This window comes from Colius striatus, chromosome 12 (genome assembly GCF_028858725.1).
Source record: "Colius striatus isolate bColStr4 chromosome 12, bColStr4.1.hap1, whole genome shotgun sequence".
NCBI classification, from domain to species: Eukaryota; Metazoa; Chordata; class Aves; order Coliiformes; family Coliidae; genus Colius; species Colius striatus.
This window is the reverse complement of record NC_084770.1, coordinates 21755130-21767377: the sequence shown is the minus strand read 5'-3', so window position 1 is coordinate 21767377 and position 12248 is coordinate 21755130. Positions and strand designations below refer to the sequence as shown.

Genomic DNA, 12248 nt, shown 5'->3' with positions numbered 1-12248 from the left:
TGGCACAATGGAAAATTCCCAACGCAAAGCTTCCAGAATGGAGAACACATGTTATATTAGTCCCTCGATGCAGCTGCCTGAATAATGCCCTGCTGAGCAGTTTACAAAGAGAATCACCAGCAAATTTAAAACCTGTACTATCCTGGCTGCAGAGATGGGAGTTTTTTGTTTGTTTATGGGTTTTTTTTTTAAAGTCAGGTAAGGTTATTGGTGTTGTATTTTAGTATCAGACAAAGCACCTTGTAAAAGTCAAAGCTGCACTGGCTCTACCAGGTTTTAGATAACTGCTTAATCAAAAGGAGGAAAAGTCCCCAGAGTGCAAACAAGACCTGATGACTACAGTGCTAGTGGAGAGCCCGGGCAGGATCCAGCTCACTCCGTGGCCACTGGAGATCTGGCACTTGGTGAGTGGTGCCAAGAAACTCTGCGTGGGCCTGGCTCCACATGCAGGCTGGGGTGAGGAAGCAGAATTACAACAGTGCAAAAAGTGGGATAAAAAAAGGTACAGACTTCTGTTCAGCCTCCATTAGCAACTCACACTGCATGCAGCTTCTGTCCCATTTATAGACCATGTGCATTTGTACTTGCCTTGGAGACTTTCAATTCTAAACAATAAGACCCCAGTAATTTTCTGAGTGATGTTTTTCCCATTAATAGAGCTGTGCTTCATGCCCATCTGCCTCAGCCCCTCCTGTTGTGACCAGCCCTGTGTCTCCTCAATGTCTATTTCCCATGCTCTGCACATACCCCTCAGGCAATGCAAACAAAACTTTGATTATAGTCAGTGGAACAGGTAAGAGTGACAAAAACACTGCTGAGTACATGAGGGAGGGTATGGAAGTCTCTTGCTTCCCAGTCACCGAGAATATGGATAAAAAAGGATGGGGAAGGAGGAGAGGTCTTGCCAGACCACCCAGAGCACGAAATGCTCCCACCACATGCCCTCCAAGTGACCCAGCAATTCTAATCCAGAGCCATAAAAAGGAATCTAATTGCCCACTGCTTCTCTGGAGGTTAAGCAACGACAAAACCAAGCAGCAGACATCCACATTTCATTCCTGCTGCAGCAGGGAGGGGAACTGCGGGAACTGCAGGGGCTGAAGCCCTCTCTTTGCTCTGATACTCCTCAAACTGCTGTGTCTGCACGGAAAAGGAGGGACAAATCAGCTACTGAACACCATAAGCCTCTGAACAAAAGTGATCCCAACAACCTGTAACTGAGGGGGGATCACTGCAACACCTTCTGCTGGATCCCAGTGATCTGCCTGCCTCCTCCTTGGCTGGTTTCTAATCCAAGGTGCCATTTCTCACGTGCATTTTCCTCTTCTCAAATGACATCAAGCCTTCATCAAAGATTCTGTGACAGGCCAAGCTATTTGTGCTTATTAGCACCTCTTTGTCCCTTTTTCCTTTATAGGTTACTGAAGTGTTTAAACCAGTTTTAGATCAGTTTCTTATAGGGGAAGCCATGCAGGTTACAGAAATGCTATTATAATCTCCAAAACACCACACAGCTTTGGCAAATTGCTGAGGTAACCCCCTGCTGATGGCTCCCTGTGCTTTAGGAAAATGTCTGTGCCTTTTTAGAGTATCCTCCTCCTTTCTCTCAAATGTCTTGCAGGGTCTGTGGGCCTGGACAGGCTACACCTCATCCAGGCCTTTGTCCCTGAACCCCCTCAGTGCTGGTGTTTCCTACGAAGGAGCTGTGCCTGCCCCTTCCTTCAGTTAACAAAGTTCTGCCAAAGTCAGTTCTGGAAAGCATAAACCTAACCAAAAAGGCATTCTGAAAATGTAAGGTCTCAGAATTTCTTAATAATCTCAACCTAAGGAATTTAAAAGAACTCTTTTAAAATAAATACACAGAACCCACTTCAAATCTTCTTAAGATCACATTTTAATTGCAATCACGAAACCAAAACCCACCTGGCTGAGTTCCTGTGTGCCCTGCTCTAGGTGGTGCTGCTCTGGCAGGGGGTTGCACTGGATGAGCTTTCCAGGTCCCTTCCAGCCCTTGAGATTCTGTGATTCTGTGATTCCTGCCTCTCCTTATGTAAGACTATTTTAACATTTGATATTTGAAGCAGAGAACCACACTGTACTTCTATTTCAAACAATCCCATTTCCCTGTCTGATCAATGTGTACATTGAACTCAGTCCTGTCCATCATTAGTCATAGTGTATTCATCATATACAGTAATATAAAGACCAACAGACTCATGTGGATGAAGCCACGTAAAAAACACGTTCCCATGTCTTGCAGGTGAGAGACAAGAGCTGGAGGGAAGTTTTGTGCATCGAGTAACAAAAGTTAATTACTGCAGAACGGAAACCCTTTTGGGCAGCCTCTCCATCTTCCAGACTGCCCTGACATCACCTCATCAATACTGCTCCCACCTCCATGCTACCCCAGCATGGCTGATTAATTTCTTGTCCTTATGAAAATTAATCTTAATACGAAGGGCATCTCTGTTTCAGTTCCAAAGTTGACTCCTTGGCACCACTCATGTATCCAGTTTCACCCAAACACCCCCCTCAGCTGTTCGATATGCTAAACAGAGAAATGTGTTGAAAAGGGTTTGGTTTTTTTCTGGTTAGAAATTTCTTTATGTCACCAAGCCAAAGAAAGTGCAGAAAACTACAGGTGCAATCTCCTCTGTGGGCTGGCTCTGGCATTCTGCAGCAGTTAAACCTCCAGTGCAGTGATACAACAAGAGGAGACGAAATCTCTTGCTGACACATCCCCATGAGCCTTTGAAATTTACAGGCTAAATATGCGGTCAGTGCAAAGCTAGGATACGAGGAAACAGCCTCAAATTGTGTCAGGGGAGGCTTAGATTGGACATTAGGAAGAACTTCTTCACCAAGAGGGTTGTTAAGCATTGGAACAGGCTGCCCAGGGAGGTGATACAGTCCCCATCCCTGGAGACAGTGAAAGACACATAGGTGAGGTGCTGAGGGATGTGGTTTAGTGATGGGCCTGGCAGTGTGAGGTGAAGGGTTGGACTCGATTATCTTAAAGGTCTTTTCCAACCACAATGATTCTAGGATTCTATGACTAGTGTTTGCACACAAGCTGCAAAGTCTGAATTCTTCTGATTGTAAAGGCTCCTAAAGCACTGGAAACACAAGTGACTGTCAATGACATGGCGAATGTACAGGTAGGAAACCTGCTACTGCTGCTTCAACCCATGTTCCTACAATAGCTCTAATCAGTGGCTGTGTAAGCCACGCAGCAGGAGGGGAAGTCTCCCTTAGTGTGAGGTTTAGAGACATCAGGCAGAGCAGACAAAGTGCAGCCCTGGCTTCTGCACTGGAGTAACGGTGAGCACATGGCTGATGGCGACGGGGTGTGTACACCCAGAAACAAAAGGAATTGCTTTCCAACAGGAATTACAACTCATTGCTCTTTTTCCCCCCTGATCTGTTGTTGAACACACTTGCTTCATTTTACAGAACTCTATAGCAATCTGGGGGCAATTTTGTGTCACCCATCTCCTTTGAACTGGAGGTACCCGACCTTGGAGCAAAGTGGTGGAATTTCTGTCAGGTCAGATGGCCATCAGAAGAGGAGCTGGAGGATATCACACCTCTTCCAAGCCCTGTGAAACACCTGCCTCTCTTAACAAAAGCCATGCTTGTCAACCTAGAGTGCTCAGGAAGAAGCCCTAAGTTTTCCACTGGGAAGAATAAGAGTATTGCCAAAAAACAGCAATGCTTTAACTTTGCTAAGAAAGCTGGATGAAAGTTTAAAAACAAAGAAAAGCTACTAAAAGTTTTACAGTGAGATAGGAGTAGTATGTTAGGATTTGTCCCAAACTGTGATCTGCCAGCCAGATCTCCTCTGCATCCACTAGAAATCTTCTACAGCTTTTCATCTCCCATGACGGAGATAGATCAAAGCTCAATGTGAGACACGGTCGGCAGAACAGCTCACACACACACACACACACACACAATTAAAAAAGGGATTCCATCCTCTTGGCAATCTCACACAAACAAACCCCTCCACAGTCACAGTGCAAAAAATATTAAGGGTGTTATGTTTATGACAGCAAGTGGCTTCGAGTGTGTCTGTTCAGTAGGGATCTGCTGCAGGAGACACCCCACGTGTTAAGCCAAGCAGGAGTTTGCTGGTGGCAGCACAGGGGTAGATGACACTTGGACATTTTAAGCATCAGCAACGTTGCTGCTCCACACACTGCCCTGTGAGGCCTCACTTAAGAGCATGACTGACCTTTTCTAGTTAGAAAATGTCATGCTAGGCACTCAACAGGCTTTTATCAGTGACATTCAACTGTAAGGAGGCCCGTAATCACATGGAAAAAGTAGCAGCAAGATGAAAACCCCACTTGGGAAAACCCTGCCAGAATAATTGTTTGTGCTGATATCTCTGGCTTTATCCCAGCCCTGCCTGGGCTTTGCAGACCAAGGCTGCAAAATTTCATTTGAACCCCAGGAATTGACCTGCACTTTGCTGAGGTGCCTGAGCCATAAATACCACAGTTACAGCAGCAGCCATAAACAAGGTGTCAGCGGGTAGGCACTAAACTGAACTTGAGACATGTAATTAGCAAATCCTTCCCAAACAGCATACTAACAGCTCCCTTACAGATGCTGCAGGCATCTCCACATCCCTCAGCCTTAACAGGGCTGATGAAACCCCCGTCTGTTAGGGCTGGAAATGATATGTGAATGATGGGTTTACAACGACTGCATTATCCCTGGGCTCCCAGGCTCGGGCTTGGTGAAGCACTAACACCCATCCTCTGTCAGGCTGTAGCTCATTGCAGAGGGGGCCACTGTGAATGTCTCCAGCGTGTCCCAAGGCACCAAGGAGTGATGGATCACTCGCCTCAAGTCCTGAACAAATAAGGAGCTTATTAGGATACAGGCAGAGCTGTACAGCAAGGTGGTACTTAAGAGTTATTTATTCTGTGCCCAAGGTGTATCATCAAATTACAAAGAGAAACATGTGTCCCTCCAAAGGGATGGAGATCTCACTTTATATTTCCTGAGCTGGCAGAAGAGTGCAAGAGAGGTGAGGAGGGAAAAAGGATGGGGAGTGATAACACACCAGAATTACACACAGTTCAGGAGGTTTGTCATAGAATCACAGAATGGAGGAGGTTGGAAGAGACCTTTAGAGATCATCCAGTCCAAGCTCCCTGCCAAAGCAGCTCCCACCTACATCAAGGTCACATAGGAATGTGTCCAGGCGGGTTTGAAGCCCTCCTGAGAAGGAGCCTCCACACCCTCCCTGGGCAGCCTGGGCCAGGGCTCCCTCACTTCAGCACTGAAAGAGTTTGTCCTTATGTTCAAATGGAACTTTTTGTGTTCCAGCTTCTTCCCATTATCCCTTGTCCTGTCACTGGATACAACAGAAGAAAGTGCTGCCCCAACCTCCTGACACCCACCATTTAGGTATTTGTAACTATTAATGAGATCCCCCCTCAGTCTCCTCCAGGCTGAACAGCCCCAGGTCCCGCAGCCTTTCCTCATGAGGAAGATGTTCCAGTCCCCTGATCACTCTGTCCCCATCCCCTCCATTACCTACACACCGAACTCACTGATGCAGATTGTTCTGAGCTGTAAATCAAGGCTGGCTGGCCTGAGCAAGGGTGGCAGCTGAAACCAAGCTACTGATTTTTTCCCTCTTCAGATTAATCAAACTCAGAAGCTAATCACTTCCCAAAGCCTGTCCAAAAGTCACCTCAGACCACACTCTTTTTCCTCCTATATCTTCCAGTTGTACCTTCCAGCTTTCTCCATCAAACCCTCCTTTGCCCATTTGCAAATGCAAAACTATTGGCCAAAGGTCCATTTTTTTATCCTCATAGCACATGGATGCTTGAAAACAGCCCAAGTTGTGGGAACTTTTGTACAAGATCAGCAAATCCAACTGGCAGCTGAAGTCCTAACCCTACCCCTAATTTAACTCTGCCTGGAGCCCAGGCAAACACCTTTCCAAAGATGCACCCGACCCACCAGCAGACAGTGGCTGCAGCCCCTTGTCCCAGAACCACCCAGAAGAGATGCACACAGAGGGAGCAAAAAACACTGATACTGCCAAAAGCTGGCCATTGCCACTGTGAGAAAGATACTAAGGCAGGAGGAAGAGCCACTTTTTGCTTGTTTATGAGCAACTTCTTTACCTTAAAGGGCTGTTACAGATTATGGATAGGGTTTTTTGGAAAGCTTTGCTTGAGAACATAAAGCCTCCTTTTGTTCCTGGTCCTTTTTCCTCCTACATCTACCCATGTATAATTCAAACACAGGGAAATAATGGAAAAGGCTAACAGTGATTGATGGTGGTGTGTAATGCAGTTGTGCATGCAAAGCAGGGCTCTGCACGGGCTAAGGGCTGCTGCAAATGGGGAGAGTGCAAGGACAGATGATATAAACGTGTGTGCAAGAGCACAAACCACCTCCAGAAACACAGGAGTGCCCTTAGATCCCACATCCCTGGGCATGTCTATGTTGTTGATGTCATTACAACGTTCCTTCTCAATGGTTTTCCTAGAGAAATGTTTTCAAAAGAACACAAGTGTAGCTTTTCCTACGTGATGTGGCAAAACTAGGAGCAGTGAGGCTGGAGACATTCATTTCAGCACTAAAACCTGGTGACTGTGGGTGTAATGAAGGGTTTTTGCAAGGGTTTTTTTGTAGCTGGTGATGATTTTGTGTCACTCCACTCTGCTGCAGCAATGTATGCTTGTCCAAGTAATGATGCAGGGAAATTTAATGAGGATCTCCAAATAGCATGTCAGGTTTGTAGGCACAGCAGACTTTCCTGCCTTCACTTCTACTCACAAGACTCTTCAGGCATTTATCTCTGCATCTATCAGCAGGTGACAAACCTCCACTGAGATGGATGGCTTTCTTCCAGAGGCCTGGAACACATATTCTCTCTGCCTACAATGAATTTGCAGCAAGCTGTGTCTTCAAATGCTCTCAGTGTCTTAAAGAAATGATTAAGACAATGAGATCAATCCATGCTCATGTCTGTCTACTGATGCAACACTTGCAGATGAACTTGAAGAAGAACATTATGGTGCATAACAAACCCAACAGACTTCTTTCTGCATTTATCATGGGTTACTTGCTTATCACGAGCCACCTTGGGATAAACATCACAGCAAAGATAACTGGGGTCATCTCCACTGCCATGCAGTGTAATGGTGCCTTTACCTGGTAAAGCTCCTTGCAGTGGGGCAAGAAGAGTTTTCCCAGTAGAGTATTTAATTATCTCAAAATACAGGATGTATTTCTGGTGCAATTTGACTGCTTTAGCTTTCTCATGCTCTCCTTGTAGTCACTTTGTCCGAGGGCAAACACCTGCCAGAAAGGGAGCACTGTAATGACAAGCAGCCCCTCGTTGATTAAAGTTAACCTTTTCCCAGAGCAACCCCACTAGCATGCACATTTGTGTAAAGCAGATGGATTTACCAGCTTGTTGGGCTGAAGTTTAATCTTGGATATTTTTGCTTTCCTGTACCTTTGCCAGCAGCAGCAAGTGCTCACAGGACTGTATCCACACCAGGCTGCAGTCCTGAAGGCAGAATGAAGGTCTGAGCCTCGGATTTAAGCTTGGAGACAGTTTTCACAGCTGCAGCTACTAGAGAAACCAGCCCCAGTCTTCTGAGAAGCACAGAAATACAGGCTGAATGTGAGGAGTTGATTTAATTCCTTATCCATTCATTACACACTGCGTTGTGGTGGGAGGGAGGAGCGGAGGAGGATTCATCACCTGCTTGGAAAGCCCATGTGAGTCTCAGGGAGAGCTCAGCCCCTGGGCACAGCTGGGCAAGGCAGAGAGCAAAGCCCCATCTCATCCAGAGGCACTGTGCAGCATGGTGTGGTGCTGATGGCTGCATTTTATCTCAGCAGGAAAGAGATTTTGTTGCTAAAATTGTGGAGTATTCAGGCAATTTGGGCCAAGGGCTGCCAGCATAAAGGCTCACTGGAAGAAACACTGTGGTGGTGACAGTGAGCCTCTCAAGCAGTGGTGCACTGAAAGGAATCGAAAGGTGTTCCAATGAAATCCAATGCCAAGTGCACCCGTAGGGAGAGGTGTGTGGGGTCTGGGCAGGCAGGAGCTTTTGGTGTCCCCAGGGAACACATGTGGAGAAGCAGCCACTCACTTTCTTTGCAGGAAACATGGGGCACCCTGGCAAATACTAGCTAAGAAAATATGTTTTGGGCTGACATCTTATATCAATATCTTCCCTGAGTGCTTCACAGCAGGGAAAAATGGATTTCATCTTTTTTGTCGCACGATAATGAAACTCAATTTCTCCAGGACTCTGGGGGAGAGGGGCCATCCATTAAAGAAAGAACTACTGATGATGGTACAAAACCACTCCTAGAATCTCCAAGCAGGAGTTGGCTACCTGGCACATCACAGTCACGTGCCAAAATGCCTTTAAATATCTTAAACCTGTATTTCAGCAGACCATCACTCGTCTGTGCATCACAGACCATCGCTGGTCACTGACCATCCCAGATGTTTAGAGATGCTGTAAATCCAAAGGAAAGGATTAACATCCAACAAGGCTTCAGCAGGAGAAAAATCTTCTTGCCCAAAGCTAACCCTGCCTTAGGTAGTCAAGAATGCCACTTTTTAAACTAAAGGATTTAAAGATTACAAGAGGATTTGTACCCATCTGTCACTTTTGGCCTGCTTTCATTTTATAAAGCTTCCTTAGTCAAACTTCACTAAAAATCTTGTCAACATTTGTCTATTTTTAGAGAAACTCATTTTATCTGGTAGCTCTGATATACTGATTTCCTAAAGGGAAAGACTTACAGGAAGAGGCATTAGGCTGTCGATTCCATCGAAGCTGCACGTTATTAATACTGCATGCTGCTAGGAAAGCCAAATTAACACTCAAAACTGCACCAGAAGCTCAAGCCATTTTAGTACAGTTCTGTTTTACTCTGGAAAATGGATGCAGATGAATTCTGTCTGCCCTGGAGATGTCCCTGTGGCGAGGGGAGTTACCTGAAGGTAAGCACAATGCAAACCTTTGGGAAAATGGTCCTTTCAGGAGGGATGGGAACGGTTTCCTGGATGGAAAAGGTCTGCTCCCTTGGTGTGAAAGGGCTCCCCTACATGCAGCACCATGCTATTGTTGGCTACTGACCCCTTGCATCACGTACCTTAAACATTTAACTTTCTAGTTTCCTGGCTGATATGTAACAGAACCCCAGCTGCTCATGTTTACAGAAATTAAACCCTTGACAGTGCTCTCCAGGATGGGAGACTCACACAGTCCCCTGCCAGACAGAACTGTATTTTCCCCTTTACATCACAGTCACTTTCATTTACACAAATTTTACTTTAAACCATTGCTTTCTTCATTTTGTATGTACCACCAGCAGCTCGATCTTCTCACTAAATTCACTTCAGTGTTGTCAGCAGGAGCAGGGAGCTGATCATTCCCCCAGACTCGGCTTTGGTGAGGCTGCACCTCGAATACTTTGTCCAGTCTGGACCTCTCTCTACAAGAAGGACACTGAGGTGCTGGAGAGGACCCAGAGACAGGCTACCAAGCTAGGAAAGGATTTGGAGCACGTCCCAGATGAGGAAGGGCTGAGGGATCTGGGGCTGTTCAGCCTGGAGAAAAGAAGGCTCAGGGGAGACCTTCTGGCTCTCTACAGCTACCTGAAAGGACGCTGTAGCAAGGTGTGGGTTGGTCTGTTCTCCCTAGAAACAAGCAATAGAACATGAGGAAACGGCCTCAAGTTGCACCAGGGGAGGTTGAGGCTGGATGTGAGGAGGAATTTCTTTGCTGACAGGGTTGTCAGGCATTGGAAGGGGCTGCCCAGGGAGTGGTGGAGTCACCGTCCGTGGAGGGGTTTCAGAGGCGGGTGGATGTTGCACTGAGGGCAATGGGCTGGTGGGTGATAGGGCTGGGACAGAGGCTGCACTCCATGAGCTGAAAGGTCTCTTCCAACCGAAACCATTCTGTGATTCTATGACTTAGATGTGGAAAAATACTTTTAAAAGAAAAGTGTCAGGGACACAAGTTCTGGGTGCTGAACAGCTGGAGCGCTGGGGATCACCAGCAGCCACTGCAATTACACTGAACTGCCCATTTTCTGTGCTTTGCTCACAATCAGACTTTTCTTCAAGAGCACGTAGCAGCAGTTCTACTTTCATAGTAAACAAGTGACATGATTAGAATGACAGGCAGGTCCATCTCTGTGTTTCAGTCTCTAAAGGTGTCTCTACCTGATTGGGAAGCTGAAATGATGGCTTTTGATTCACAGTGAGTTGTGCTGTCTCTCTGTCTGAATGTGTGTATATGTTGGGACTTTTCTAAACTAGTTATTTATGCAGCTTTTCATTTCCACATGATTGTTTTATTGTGTGATATAAATCCCCAAATGTGTCTTTCAAATAGTTTAGGCTTTATTTCCTCTGTACAGACACACAGTTTTCAATAAAGGAAAATGCTTTCTTTTCCTTCTGACAGGGGTTGGTAATTTCCTCCACTGCATTTTCTCCTTCCTAACGAGCTTCTATCAATCAAAATGACTGGAGAAATGAAGTGACCAAACCAGGGAAAAAGATTTACATGATTCATTGCACTGGTAAAGTCTATGTTAAAAAAGATAAACAGAAGCAACAGGAAGGAACAACTTTAGAAGCTCACTTTTTATGCATCATTAAAAACAGACCTTATGTAGTTGAACAAATATCCTGCACTCTCATCTTAACTCTGTTATCCTACAAGACCGAACATGACTCCCAGCTCCTGAAGTATGTGACACGTGCAGTCTGCAAACTGCACTGAATGGGGCTGGAGAGCATTTGAGATCAAAGCAGTTTAAAAGAATCAGGCTTATTTATTGGGTGAGCATGAGAACATACGGATAAAGTAACAGAGCACTGTAATTACTTGAAGTTACTAAAGCTCACAGAGCTGGACTAGCAACAAGAAACTCAGAACCAAAGAGTTTGCCACACTGGCAAACATGAGTGAAATAGGATGAAAAATCCAGTTAGGAGTTTGGGGCTTCTGCCTGAACAGCTGGAAGGAAAACTCAGAGCTGAACTCAACATGGTTCCCCAAGGCCAACACGGTTCCAGGTACAGTCAAGGGAAGAACAGAACAAGAAAATGCTACTAGGGATTAAGATCACCTTCAAAACGGGGACATGCTAAGTATAAACCCTCAGTTTGTACCAGAAGGCTGCCTGAGGCTGGCTGGAAGGGCTGCAGATGAAAGGAGATGGTGTGTTGCAGCTCTCAGCCACGGGCAGTTAAAGTGAAGAAACCTCTGTACCCACAGCCAGTCAATACTAGTTCAGCAGTAAAATTAAGAACTGTTCTTTTGTTGAGTTCTTTGTTTACAAGGCTATGTAGTTAATTTCAATCTGTCTAAACACCAAGCAACTTAGTAAGATTCAGGGGAGTAGGTATAGAGCAGATATTAGTGGCTGTTTTGGAAAATCAGCAAAAACCACCACGAGCATCTCCTTTTCTCTGTAACTGTAGAGAAGCCCATGCATCAGGACAACCCTGTGAAGGATCTAAAAGCTGGAAGCCATTTCTAACTACTCTAAACCAAAATGCTAGAAAAAGGTATTAGCTGTAACTAAGGAAACCTCCAAATTATGGAGATGTAAAATACCAGAACTGAAGTTCCCTGTCAGTGCACTGTTAAAATGCCTCCAACACTACGAATGGTCTGGTTTTGGCTATCCACACGCGTCATGCCACATTGAAAAATCAGATCTGTGACTATCCAGGACACCCTTAGCTAAGCAAACCCAAAAATAAGAGAGCAGCGAAGAAGAAAAACATCAGAAAGCAGGTTGCACCACTTGTAGAGACAAAAAAGAGGCAGAGCCAGATCAATCAACATCAGTGCACTACAAAGGACAAAACACTGTTAGAACAACTGTCCCTTCAGTTAGTTGGTATTCAATCACTGAAGTGGAACGTTTTCTATCTCAACTTGAAAACATTTCACCGATTCACCTCAATACCTTTGAGGATAATGTTCAATTTACCAGCACAAGCACTAGTATGTGGGAGAAAGATTGAAAGTGAGCACTTCTTTTTCCCCCAGTAAACTGTAAGTTAGAAAGAACCAGAAATATACCTGCTTCATCATAGGATACAGTCAACTTCTCCAGCATTTCCCGATCGATGGATAAAATCTGCTGTTCCAGGATCGTTTGGTAAGACAGCACACTGTTCTCCTTGTCCTTCTCATAGTCTTGAAGATGCTGCTTCA

General features: G+C 45.4%; 1 protein-coding gene across 1 annotated transcript in view; it reads right to left on the bottom strand.

The window, feature by feature from the left end:
* The window catches only part of PPM1L (protein phosphatase, Mg2+/Mn2+ dependent 1L), a 26722-nt gene extending 14474 nt beyond the window's left edge, over positions 1-12248 (bottom strand). Inside the window, exon 1 of the mRNA XM_010206036.2 lies at positions 12114-12248. Coding sequence (XP_010204338.2) covers positions 12114-12150 — 37 coding nt within the window. The 5' untranslated portion in view covers positions 12151-12248. The remainder of the gene's footprint in view (positions 1-12113) is intronic.